The sequence below is a fragment of the Haemaphysalis longicornis genome, unplaced genomic scaffold (assembly GCF_048455015.1).
Source record: "Haemaphysalis longicornis isolate Haplotype H1 unplaced genomic scaffold, Haemaphysalis longicornis Haplotype H1 scaffold_13, whole genome shotgun sequence".
NCBI lineage: Eukaryota > Metazoa > Arthropoda > Arachnida > Ixodida > Ixodidae > Haemaphysalis > Haemaphysalis longicornis.
Window position 1 is genome coordinate 57,240,687 of NW_027526233.1, and position 14,131 is coordinate 57,254,817.

General features: G+C 48.4%; 1 protein-coding gene across 1 annotated transcript; it reads left to right on the top strand.

Annotated features, from left to right (window-relative positions):
• The first annotated feature begins 2,495 nt into the window (after positions 1–2,495).
• On the top strand, positions 2,496–13,862 carry LOC144163847 (uncharacterized). Its single transcript, XM_077694530.1, has 2 exons — positions 2,496–3,051; positions 13,795–13,862. The coding sequence occupies exons 1-2, from the start codon at positions 2,496–2,498 to the stop codon at positions 13,860–13,862; spliced, it is 624 nt and encodes a 207-aa protein (XP_077550656.1).
• The last annotated feature ends 269 nt before the right edge of the window (positions 13,863–14,131 follow it).

Genomic DNA, 14,131 nt, shown 5'->3' on the forward strand with positions numbered 1-14,131 from the left:
GCAGACGGTGGCCAATTTCTACATCGCAACAGGAGCCCCACCCATTGACTGGCTGCACAGTACTTCTCGCTTATCATAGGCACACTTGCCGCAGCCTACCACCTCCATGCTAGCGCCTGTCCCAAGACGAAGCTACGCCCTGGAGGAGGCTCCAAAAATACCTACCTCCATCCTAGCCGCCTCCATCTCACTAAATCCCCACGCAACAACCTTTCCTCTGTGCTCACTCCCCCTGCATGACACTTTATACCACATAGTATGGGCGTGCCAACGCACTCGAGTTACCTCCCGTTTCCAACCCAGCTTTCGAGTAGGGGAGGGCTTCCCTAGCCAACCCAGACCAGGATACGCACCTCAAAGGCAAGTACAGCCAGCCAATGCCACGGAGGATGCCTTCCATGGGTAAGGTGCATACATCAGCCCCTGCTCGACGAATGACACATTTCTCTCACTTTGTCCTTTTGCTCTTCAGTGTTGCTCACCTATGGACAAATAATACCATACTAAAGGTTAACACGGAAGCAATACCAGCAAACTCGGCAAAAAAGAAAACGCAATCTCGCGCAATTTACATGTTGAAACCTTCTGAAGTTCACTTGTACATAGTAAACTCCCCGGATGTCAATTTTAACGTAAATGCAAACCTTGTGAAATCATGAGAAGCTGGTATACAAGATATGGACGTGCCACAGATACCAGGCGGAACACACACCATAGACGCTTGGGTGGCTATAATTTTCAGCACAGATCTAGAAACTTAACGGACCATCATAGGTCAAACTACGGCAACCGCCAGGTCCAGCAGATACTGGCGGACTCCTCGAAAGGCGGTTTAATGGCGCTCTTTCATAAAAATTAAATAAAAGTTGCCTATTATCATTAGTCAAAACACAGTCATCTGGGAAAGCCCAAGGATCTATAATTAACATTGGAGTTTATAAAAAAAATTACACCATCTTCCCGCGAGGGGAACCATGGGTATATGCGACGCATCGTGGAGTTTCCGTTGCGGGTCCTTTATGTTGTTTCCGTTTAATGTGTCAATTTGTTGTTGTTTCCAATGTATTACGTACGGTTGCGCATACCATCGCGATAGCAGGCCTGTTAGTCTCCATTCAAATCATCGGTGGTCATTGGATGTCATCGGAGCAGCGCAACGACTGAGCGGAGCGCCGCAGTTACCGCGTTTATATGTACCGCGCGCTAACGGTAAGGGGAATATGAGAGCGCAGCGCATGCGCATGTGTTCGATGTTTAACCGAGCTTACGCACAGCTGGCACGGCGACGGGAGCGAGCGCTAACACGCAGATGGCGCTGCAGTGAGACCGGCGTTAGCGCGCAGCTGGCGCGGCGAAGAGAATGGGGGAGGGATGCGGACTACGGACGACGGAAGACACCGGAGGGCAAGGCGAGTTAAAGCGATGCGTCGCATCTAAAACTCAACTGACCCGCAACATCTCTCGTATGACGCATCACTGGTTGCCTCAGAGCGGATATATAGCACACCTCGAAGTCTTTCTAAGCATTCCGCCCCGTCTACTCACGTCAATAAGCTCGGCCAGCAAGTCGGTACTTCCAGCTTTGCAAGGACGACTACTGGACAGATGCTTCGAGGATAACACACAGTTTGTCATTATAACTTGCTTCACGTCTGAGAGGTACTGAATCGTAGTTCTAAAAAAATCCTTCTACTCTTCCTCACGCTCGGCCCATATAACCAGATGAAACGCCATTCGATGGTGTTCAGCGATATTCGCACAAGAAGAAATGAAGAAAACACATTACCGGACTCTTTCTGCACAGAGAGTTTTGTCAAAACCACACAACAGGCAGAACAGCTGGCTGATAAACGCCTAGACATGAAGAGCTGCACTATGATTAAGGTCTCGCTGTTTCTTTCAAGTTTTGTTTCTAGCTGCAGTGCCAACCCATCCGAATCAGGCTGAGCAAGTAGACGCTACACCTGAGTTTGCTTCCTTTTGTCGGCGACCCCTCGAATATTAAGCCCAGCAAAAGGTCAAGGGTCGTAATCAGCACCCTCTGGAAGCTCACTAGCCTCCGTCCTCTCACTATAGAGTGGCCAGGTGCACAATACCGCGCTCTCTGCACATATTGCCACTGGTTCCAGAATTGTAGGATCATAGCATGCAGCGGGACACGCGCAACTCTATTTTGAGGAAGCTTTCGTGTGTGTCGCCAGCCACCATGGCTAAGTGTTTCGTGCCAAGGGAGGAAGAAACTATAGAGAAGAAAGTGATAGAGAGAGAAAAAACGAGCGAACGCAGTGCAGCAATAAAGAATCCGTTGATAAGTATAGCCAGGTCTGCAAAGTTCGTAAGTTAACTTAAGTGCCTTAGTAATTTTGCTTCTGTTCTTGTTGCTTTGAGGCTGCCAGTGTGCGCCTCGGAATAAAGGCTGTTCCTGAAAGAAACCGGCTCGGCCGATGCTACAACAAATTGGAGACGAGGATGGGATTCGTCACGACGCAGTGAAGATGGCCACAGCCCCGGCAGCGATAATGGCTTCTAACTTCGGCAAGCTTCCGGAGTTCCAGCCGCACAGCGGAAACATCGATGTTTATCTCGATCGTTTCGAGCTGTTCGTCACCGCCAACGACATCGCGGAGATGAAGAAGCTGCAGCTATTCCTGACAGCCATCGGGGAAAAGGCCTATGTCAGTCTCCGCAGTCTGCTCCTGCCAAAAATTCCGAGCAAGGTAACTTTCGAAGACGCTACCAGCGTGCTTAAAAACCACTACGCTCCAAAACGTTCAGTGGTCACGGAAAGATACCGCTTCAACCAACGTAAGCAAGAGGCACACGAGAGCGTGACGGAGTTCGTGGTCGAGCTAAAGAAATTGGCGGCCACATGCGAGTTCGGCGCGTTCCTCGAGGACGCTCTTCGAGACCGTCTCATTGCCGGGATACAAGTGGATGCCATACGGTGCCGACTTCTGGCCATGACGGATGCTGAACTTACCTGGGACTGGGCCTGCAGCATTGCTACAGCCATGGAAACCGCAACGCAAGACACGAAGAAAGTGTTCACTGGTAACAACGCTGGACGTGCGCCTGGCGACACCGAAGTGCACTGGCAACGACAAGAAACGACATCGGGGCCAGCGGCGAGAAAAGCACCGTTCAACCGAACCACGCCCCCCAAGCCCGGCACGCGGAAGAAAGCAGAGCCAAATACTTTTCACCCCGGGTCGAAACCATGTCACCGGTGTGGAGGGCCCCATGCCTTTGTAAGTTGTCCATTTTTGAACAGTACTTGTTTTAAGTGTGGCAAGAAAGGACATGTTGCAAGAATGTGTAAAACGAAAGAAGTGAACCAGCTGCTAAACGAGCGCTGTGATAACGAATTGCGAACGATTTCTCACACGGACCGCAGCTCGGGAACGCCTGCCATTGTAGTCAACGTAGAGTTAGACGGAAAAGAAATAGCTATGGAACTTGACCCTGGTGCAGCTATGTCTGTGATGTCGGAAGCCGAATTCGCGACGCATTTTCCAAATGCCACTTTCCGGAAAGCTAATGTGAAACTCGTAACGTACAATGGCACGCCAGTACCGATAAAAAGTATCGTGGATGTAACAGTGCAATACCATGACCAGGCTGCGACTGCCCCTGGTTATCGCTAAAGAAACTGAGGGAGCAAGAATGCCTTCTTCGTTCGGGCGTAACAGGTTTGAGAGGATAAAGATAAAATGGCAGGACGTGGGCCGAGTGAAAGCAGTTGACGCTGAAGTGCCCCTGACCGAAAAATATCGGGATGTGTTTGCACCGGGGTACGGCTCGATAAAAGGATTCAAAGCTAGCATTTTACTCAAGGAAGGAGCGTGTACCGTCTTCTGTAAGGCGCGACCAGTGCCGTACGCTCATCGCGATCGGGTTGAACAGGAAATAGCGAAGCTGGAAAAAGTGGGAATAATCTATAGGGTCAGGCCCAGTTTTTGGGCCACACCACTTGTGATCGTACCTAAAAAGGACGGCGTAGGTCTGAGGATTTGTTGCGACTACCATTGCACAGTGAATGGGGTTATAGAATTGGATCATTATCTCTGCCTGTGCCGAGGATATTTTCGCAGCACTGCAAGGCGGAACCGTGTTCTCGGTCATTGACCTTTCCCAGGCGTATTTGCAGCTCGAACTGGACGAGCGAGCACAGGAATTGCTCACTGTCAACACGCATTTGGGCCTTTTCAGGTTCCGGCGATTGCTTTATGGCGTAGCGAGTGCCCCGGCTGCTTTGCAGGCCATGATGGATCAGATCCTGCACGGAATGGTAGGCACAGCCTGCTTTCTAGACAACGTGATAATTGCAGGCAAAACGCACAGAGTGCAAAGAAAGAGTGGAGCAAGTGCTCATGCGCCTCAGTACGCACGGTATAAAGGTGAACGCCGAAAAATGAAGTCTGTTCGAACAAACAGTAACGTACTTGGGGCACGAAATTGATAAAAATGGCTTACACCCCACCTCAGAAAAAGTGTTGGCTATCAAGAACGCGCCAAAGCCTGCAAATAAGACTCAACTGAAAGCTTTTTTGGGCTTGGTTAACTTCTACGCGAAATTTTTGCCAAATCTAGCCACTGTGCTGGAACCCTTGCATAAGTTGCTTCGCAAAGAGACAGCATGGCACTGGTCACGTCACTGCGACGACGCATTCGAAAAATGCAAGATGTTGCTGACTGATAAGAGTGTTCTGCAGCGGTACGATGTGAAAAAAGAAATACAGCTTACTTGTGATGCGTCAGACTATGGATTGGGAGCGGTGCTATCGCACAAAGTAGATGGTGAAGAAAAACCGATTGCCTTCGCATCACGATCCCTTTCGAGAGCGGAACGAAACTACGGGCAAATTGAGAAAGAAGCGTTAGGCATTATGTTCGCGGTAAAAAACAATTTCACAAGTACTTGTACGGCAGATCATTTCAGGTATTAACAGACCACCAGCCACTAACTAGACTGTTCGATCCAAACCGTCAAGCAAGTGGTGTTGCTGCAGGCAGGATACACCGCTGGTTAGCATTCCTGGCGAATTTCCAGTACAAGGTAAGTCACAAGCCTGGAACAGCAATTAGCCATGCTGACGCTTTGTCGTGGCTGCCTCGGGCTGAAGAGCAGGTGGAAGATATTTTTTATTTTTCTCCACTTGCTGAGCTGCCGTTGACAGCTAAAGACATTGATCGCGAGACGGGCAAAGACAACCTGTTAAGAGTGGTTCGAGACACGATACGGCATGTTTGGCCCAAAACTGTTTCAGATGAACTGAAACCGTTTTGGGTTCGACGGTTTGAACTTTCCGTCAATGATGGATGTGTTGTATGGACAAACAGGGTTGTGATTCCTGAGTGTTTGTGTAATGTGGTGCTGGACCTGTTGCACGAACAACACTTGGGAATAACTAGGATGAAAGCGCTAGCCCGTTCAATGGTATGGTGGCCAGGGATGGATGAAGCTCTCGAGCAAACAGTGCGCAAGTGCAAAATAAGCCAGAGTGTGCTTCCTGCGGCACAACCACCACCACTTTCGCCTTGGCAGTTGTGTGAGCACCCGTGGGAGCGGGTGCATTTGGATTTTGCAGAGAGGGAAGGTCAGATGTTGCTGATAGCGATTGACGCCTACTCAAAGTGGTTAGAAGTGAAACTCATGACCTCCACAACTGCCACAAAAACTGTCGAAGTTGTACGCTGTTTGTTTACAGCGCATGGTTTGCCAGTGGCTGTGGTAACTGATAACGGGCCTCAGTTCCGCGCGGTAGAATTTCAAAGTTTCCTAACGGCAAATGGCGTCAGGCATCTGCTTACGACTCCCTACCACCCGCAATCGAATGGGGCTGCCGAGCGCGCTGTACAAACAACAAAAAAGGCGCTGCTCAAACAGTTACTTGAAGACAAAGAAAAAGCAACCAGGAGGTCGCTGCAACACAGGATCGATAATTTCATGTTTTGTTATCGAACAACGCCCCATATGTTCACAGGAAAAACGCCCGCAGAACTGTTCCTGCGCCGGAAACTTAGGACTCGGTTATCATTACTACACCCAAATGTGGCGAGCACTATGTCACAAAAGGTGGAAAGAGTAAAAATGTCGGTCGATAAGCGCAGAGTGGGGCCACGTTCGTTTGCAGTTGGTGATCGAGTACTTGTGCGTTCTTTGAGGGGGGAGTTGTTGCGTTGAGGCTGCCAGTGTGCGCCTCGGAATAAAGGCTGTTCCTGAAAGAAACCGGCTCGGCTGATGCTACAACAGTTCTTAATTTCTCTGGACAGCTTCACAGCTTTCCTACATTAAGCAGATTGGCACGCAAACGCCGTAAGAACTTTTAGCATTCATATCCTAGGTACATACGGAAGAAATGTCATAAAGACAAACTTTCATTCTCCGACAAAATCAGTAAGCGTAAAAATAAACGGGTGATTAGGAAGATGGAGCATAGGAAATACCGTGCTGAAGGATGTAGGTTTGTAAAAGCTAACACACAACATAAAAGAAAAACAGCGGATGCAGAGTTAAAATAAGAGCAAAATGTTATGATGACTACCAAGTTATGTTTAACTACTTTTAAGCCAAGCAAGTACATCAGTTAAAAACACGATAGCAGGCCATGTGTACGATGACGATTATTATCATGAGTTTCCGATCTATATCTCAGAAAGAAAATGTGCACCGTACCACTGTCAGATTTTGGGAACCACAAACGCACCATAAACATCCATAGTGGTCTGCTCGAGATGGCCCTTAGACATAACAGCGCCATCAGTGCATGGAGAGGCGCAGCATGCGGAACTCCGAAAGAACCGACTGGACTTCCGCCGCTCGTCGCTGAACCCACTTGGCTTGTATCTTCTATTATACAGAAAGACCGCGCGACCCGAGTAAATTGTCATGCTCCCAGTTGTATGTCATGCTGTCGCTAGTCGGTGCATTCCCCGAACGCAAGATACCGCTGTGTTGAAAAGAAAAGATGGACGGTTCCATGGCCAAACGAATATCTTGGCGTTACGGGATAGGCGATGGGCTCGTTTGGCTGTTCATTCTCAAGTCTCAGTATCTCCCCCAACTGGCCCGCCTTGGATCCCGCAAAGTGCGACAGCACACTTACACGGACCATTCTTTCGAGATATGAATTTCAACACAATGGGCGTACCGGCCACATGTTCCAAACCGAGAAGGTGCATTTAGAAGAAGCTGCTGGTAGCAGATGTGCAAGATACTGATTGGGCAACCGTGCCAGAACTCCTTGGTGCAATGCGGGCCGGCCGTGCAAACCGCCAACTATTGGGTAGCGGGCGGTGACCAGCGACAAGGGCTCGGGGCTGGTCCGCGCCGTACGCCGGTGCACCAGACTGCGGCACGAACAAGGAGTGGGAGACCGACCCGCTTGTGCCAAACAATCGACTGTACCAACAAGTGGCCGTTTATTGCCGATATCCCGCAACCACACGCCTACACACGTGCTTGGTAACCTCCAATTACGTGTGGTGTTCGACAATAACATCTATTGAAGGAGGTCTGGCACAGCGGCGCACCTAGTGCATATACGCTCCGAAAAGGGGGCCACTTAACTACTGCACATTATCTCCTCCGTCGACATAAAAGTCAGCAAAACCAAAATCTCATATTCCTGAAAAAAGCACTGGTTGACTCGGACACAGTCTTATGGTCCACAAAAAAGAAGATTCACTCGCGCTCGAGCAGTGGAAGGAGGAGTGGAAGTCTGTATATTCTACATGTTGGCATTACTACATGTTGGCAAGAACACGAGAGAGAGAAAAGGAAAAGGAAAGGCCATTTCTTCAGCGGCAGAGTGAAAACTACAAGAATATAAGGGAACATCCTTATGAAAAACCGAGTAAAAAACACACACACGACACATTTCCCGTGGTGTCACGTCGGGGACCTACATCAAGCCATGGCATCATCAGACATTCTACGTACGCGAACTAGGGCACAAAGTCGCTAAGCCACTAAGGGCGGTTGTTATCACGGCGTGGACGCATAGAAGTAGAGAAGGAACTTGGTATAGCGTGACCCATGTCGGTCAACTTTGAAGATCCAGACACCCCCCTTTCCCCTTGATGTATTGGTTAGTTGGTTACTAGAAGAGGTATGCTCAAGAGAGTCCTCCTGACAACCCGAAGTTCCCCGGAGCACAGCTAATTCAGATCTTGCGGCGAAAGAGTGCTTTTACGTATGAGAGCCGGCGTGAAAACCTAGGGCGGACACATCCGGGCAAGGTGAACTAGTGGACTGACTGGCACTAATAACAAAGTTAGCAGAAAGAGTACAAAAATTCTTTATGCCTACGGGAGAGTCTATCTTTTTCAGAATTATGTGGTGCGGAACCCAACTCTTTGGGAATGTTTGTTAGGTTGGATGCGTTACACGTCTATCCATCACTGAGCACGCAAGTGGAAACTGCAACCAGAGCGCAAACTGTAAGAGGCTTACGATGCTTCATGAATCCTTTCTCATAAAACTTTATTTTCACTACATCTCCTACCGCTATTCAACTCTTCTGCGCACCCTTCCTTTTGCCAAAATACTGATTATATTTTTTCTACTTCGAGGCGTCCTGATCTTAAACATTACGCAGGAAGCTGTGAAATTCTGATGCCTTTTGGCCTACCCTAAAGTTTCTGACGTCTACTTTAGAACGAGGCTGACTTTCATGTGAAAACAAGCTATCGAAAGGCCTGTCACAGATTGTGGTGGGACCCTAAACGAACCACGGAATCGTGTAATGCTTTTAGAAGCATCTTTGCCTTCCAGGTTGGAAACCTGTAGGTGTTCTTTAGTAACCCGGTTAACCGTTCGACTTTGAAGTTAGCATGGGGAGGACAGTTAGACCAGAAGACATCGCGGATGCCTTTTTGCTTCATCTAATTCTGAAATTGTTTGGAGACAAACTGTCGACCATTGTCTGTAATCAAAACCTCTGTAAGCTCTTCCCGCCTAAAATACGAGTCCAACAACCTAATGGCATAGTGTGAACAAATGGAATTATGGTCCAGAACCGTTTGAGTTTTAGTCGGCTAAGTAACGAGATAATTAAGAAGACACATTTCATAGACCCCGATGGTCCAATCGTAACTTTTGCAAGGCCTTTCCGGTCCCTCAGTACTGGCTACATGGGGCTTGGCAGACTTATCAGCGACTTGAAAGATGTGACGATGCTTTACAGGTTCTTCAACAGAACGATCCATTTGGGGCCGCCAATACCGTTCATAGAGAAGTTGTTTTGTACGTACTATTCCCTGGTGATTTTCATGCGTTGACTGGGGAATGTTGGTACAAGAACGCTAGGAACGACTACAAGGTTACAACGCGAAAGTAAGCCATCCACAAGAGAAAGTTTATTAACAACACGAAATGAGCTGTTAAGTCAGTGTTTACGCTTTTCTTATGTGACCAACCCTTGGACATATACTCAAGAACTTTCTGTAGTGTCACATCTTCATTTGCTTCCAGCTGAATGCTTTATTTATTGACCACTGAAGTCACCAGTAAGACTTTTTTTTTCATTCCTAATGATTACCTTACAGTTCTGAGTTGGTAATCTGCACAAAGCATCAGCGGCTACATTTTCTGACCCCTTGCACTATTCAATGTCAATGTTGTAGTACAGAAGTAAAGCTTGCCACCGTGAAATTCTCAAAGGCCTCCGACCTAAGTCTGCTGAGGCTAACAGAGCAACTACGGCCGGATGGTGAATTCTGAGGGTGAAACGACTGTCCCACTTGAAAATATGCCATTTTCCGACTGCGAACAAGGAAGCAAGCTCTTCGCGTTTCCCCACAGAGTTTTTTCTCTCAGTTTGTGACAACGTTCGACATGCGAAGGCTACGGTTTCAAGCTTACAACCATGCCGCTTCTGTAAGTCGGCTTCAATTCTTACTTCACATACGCCAGGTGTAACTACCAAAGGCAGTTCAGGAATTAGTACCTTAATAAAAAGAGAACAAGTGGGGCCAACCTTCAGCTGGTTGAAACTGCCCTCGGCAGTTTGAACCAGCTGAGTTTCTTAGTTTCAATCGGCAGTTTCAAAAAGGATTGTAAAGACGATGTACGTAGGAGCCGGGGCATTGACCATAGCTTTACCTAACTTTCTAGAGGTAAAGTTCAATCACTTGAAATCCTATGCCGCCCAAAATTCATTTCTTTCAAAGAAGGAAAAAGACATTTGTCAGTTAAATTCATGTCAGAGTTGGCTATGCAAGTTAGCACATTAACCAGGCAAGCGTCATGCTCAGGCTGAGTCTTCCCCATACAAGAATATCGTCAAGGTAGCAAACCACAATTTTTCTATTTTTCAGGACTTGAGGCAGCATCTTTTGAAAGACTGCAGGCGCCGGTGCCAGACCAAAGACCACACGTTTGAGCCTCAAGAAGCCTCTATGTGGTATGTATGTAGTATCGTCTCTACTGCCCTCTTCCAAGAACAGCTGATGATAAGCAGACGCTGAGTCTAGCTTCAAAAAACAGACAGCTCGATAGAACATTTGCAACAACTCTTCAACATGCGGTAAAGGATACCAATCAATGACAACTGCCTGATTTGGCTCCCTGAGGTGAACACACAGCCTTATGTCACCATTCTTCTTTGGACGATGACGAGCGGCGAGATCCACTCGGAAGCGTCGACACATTCTATGACATCACAGTTTTCAAGGCGTCGCAGGTCATTGGACACCTGATCACCTAGAGCTAAAGGCAGTTGTTACAACCTGGATGCAACCGAAGTCGCAACTGGACGCCGTTGGATACGATAGATGAAGCCTTTGCAGATACCAAACTCGTCGTTGAAGTGTGGCTCGAAGCCTGGAGGCACGCTCACAGTACACTGCACTGAAAAAACTGATGCCAGTCGACAAATCAGAGACGCTCCGTTGATCTGGATGCCTAGCTACTGAAGGGCGTCAAAATCAAGTCCAATGTGGCTTTGTCGGTGATGTGAAATGTAAACTATAATGACACAAGATCGTTGCAGAACTTGGCCAGGAGCTTGAAAACCGCCGATGACGCTGATACGTTGTTCAAAAAATTCCGCAAGTCGACAACAGCTTTTGATTGACGTACTGTTCGCTGAAGAGACGCTTGAAGACTTCGGTAATCGTCAAGGACACTGATGACGCGGTATCAACCAAGAGTTACATGGTAACACCGCTGACTTCACCTTGGACGAACTTCCTTGGAGAAGTGCAAACTGTTAACACGGACGTCGAAGGATGATCATTAGGTGACCGTGACACTGATCTTTCGAAACTGAGTTGACATCTGCATACCGGTGATGCTGAACAGGAAGGTGTGGAGTCGTGAAGTCAACAGCTTTTCTCGAACACACTCGCTGCACTTGCGCGGACTCACGGCACACCGACGCGAAATATCCTTGTGTTGCATGCGTTGCAACGCCGATTTACGGCTGGACAATTTCGAAAACTTGAGTCGTGCGTCTGCTACCGCAGCGGTCGCAAACTTGCGGCTGGACGTGGCTTGGAGACTTGTTTTGCTGAACTGGACCACGGGTCTCTGAACACGGTTGCGGCTGGAGGCGGCCATCTGGCCTTCCCGAAATAGAGTGATGTCGTGGCTTGCCTGAAGCGCTGTGACGTAACGGCCTGCCCGACAACCCAGCCTAGTTTTCTTCTTCGCGCCTATAAAATGAGAGGAGAGACCAAGAACCCAGACGTCCCGGTGATGCGGTGGTGATCTATTTTCAAGATGGCGGAATGAGGCAGATGAAGCAGCCCAAGCGAGAACTGCTCACGAGAGAATATGGGCACTGATGATGATATTCGCACCGGTGCCGCGATGATGATAAGAAAGTTTCTTCATATTCCCTGGCCCCATTTGCCCCACCCGCACAAAATCCGGGTCAGCCCGCATCCAGTAGGGGCCTTAAGTTTGTTCGTTCTTGACGGATACACTGAGGCAACCGGTAGGCGAAGCTGCATCAGGGGCCGTCTTCGAACCACAAGCCGGCAGTGTCGGTGCAGACGACGAAGCCATGCGGCAATTCGAAGTTTATCATCGACGCCCCTAAAATCGGATATGTACACAACCATTTTATATAAATCTCGACCGGAAAGCAGCTTCCTAGCTTATTCATGATTCTTTCTGGACGTTTGCAATTTCCTTGTTGGACTGTCATTGTGAGATGCATTCCGTTTCATAAAAAGGGCTGCTCGCAAACTCCTCGGCCCTGTTGTACGATGCGTGTAACGACAATCCTCATGCAATATCTCTCAAAAAGGTCAGTATTACACTGTAAATCGTCGTCCATCGATAGTATTTTAGTTGAAAACACGTGCGTCTCATCTTCCCCTTTGAGCTTTCCAGGGGGTACATCCGTGCTGTCAGTTTCGCAACCCTCTCGATCCGTAGCTTGTGGTGACGTCGAGGGAGTCGGGGTGATGCCTGACCTGCTCATGGGAGTGTCGGCAGTTACTTGGAATGCACAGAATATCAAGGCATCTTCTGTCTAAAGACCACGCGCCGCCAACGAAGTTGTCTCATTTTCACGCTGTTCTTGCGGTAGGAACTGTGGCTCATGCAAAGTTTCTATTGCAGAGGCTTCTAGGAAATTCATCACATGAAGCGGGTCATATAAGTCTTCTGTCAATGTATAAAACTTATTAAAGTTTGTACAGTAATTTATTATCTCGTCGATCTGGCTCGGTTTTTTTGTGTGGTACTTTTTGTATATCGATTCATAGTGGATACAGATCATAACATGAGTGATTTCATCTTTATATTCTGCATTGGTGGCATATTCCTCATCCTGGAAGTCTATGTCAATAAACGGTTTGATATCTCCATTCAGCAATTTCAATATAAACACTGTTCTTCGCAACTGGCGCATAAATTCCTTCAAAGCATCACATACCTCCCTAGTCATTACGGTCAACCCGAAAGTTGCTTCTCCGTCTCTGCATAGTTTTCCACAAATATCATATCTGTTTCCGTTTTTGTATATATTTTCTGAAGGCGCATCCTAGAAAATGAAAACTCGTGGTTCCAGATGAAGCGTCTTTCGTTCTGCACTGCGCTGCGGCACTCCCATCACCGTTTTCTTGGAATCGCTGCCCTTTGAGAGAAATTGTTGGAGGTGAGGATCTGTCGTCGTCGAGTCCGCCGAACGCCTCAGTCACTTTCAGGTACCGGCACTTGTTCAGGCGATCATACCGGTCCATCATCGGTATCAATGGGTCCGTCCTCCTTTTATAGACCTAATTACGGAAGATTCCGAATCGCAGAGGGCCTTCTTCCCGGATTTTGGCACCCTATAAAATAAAGAGTTAAACACCAAGGGCCGGGACGTGCCGGTGATGCGGTGGTGTTCTATTTACAAGGATGGAAGAATGAGGAAAATAAAGCAGCTCGAGCCAGAGCTGTTTACCAGATTTCCGGTAGCGATGATGATATTCGCATCGGTGCCTCGATGATGATTAGAAAGTTTCTGCAGCGCCACCATGTTGCGCGCCCTGACGTACAGCCTGAACGTGGTGAGTTTCCCTGGGAGCAAATGCTTGATTTCCAAGCGACAACGCCTGGACGTTTCGGCAAATTTTAAATCTATTGATAAAGACTGGCCATATGCGAGGACCCTCTTTCCTGTTTGAGGGCTGGACATCCCATGAATGATCTCCGTACGGACACGTTCCGCCGAAGTCAACCCAAACTTACACCTTACAGCTTTCTTCTTGAGAACGGTCACATAGTGGAGAACTCTTTCCCTTTGGAGCTGTAAACGACTTGTGAACTCGCTACATAGTACCTTCCTGTTCCAGGACGCGGTGAAAAACCGGTCAAGCTGATCGAGGAGTTTGGCGTACTTCGAGACGGCCTGGGACGATGAAACGGGCCCAGACACGGGCGGGGACGCGGCGTTGCTTGAATGGTATGGGGCTTTTTCTCGTTCTGCGTAGGCGAAGTATTCTCCTTCCCGTCCCAAGAGGCTAACGAGCTCGGACGCACGCCCAGCGTCACTCCAATCGCTGCCACCAGCCGCTTCGAGGTGGGCCTGAACAATGTGCTTCCAATTAGCCCACGGCATCGAGGGGCGGTCCCGGTAATTCCAGGAACACGGGAAGGCGGTCGAAAAGGGCCATGCTGAGAGGTAGGCAG

Coding starts and splice junctions, on each gene's coding strand:
- LOC144163847 (XM_077694530.1), top strand. CDS start 2,496: ATGGCCACAGCCCCGGCAGCGATAATGGCTTCTAACTTCGGCAAGCTT. Junction 3,052..13,794: donor CACGAAGAAAGTGTTCACTG/GTAACAACGCTG, acceptor TTCCTGTTCCAG/GACGCGGTGAAAAACCGGTC.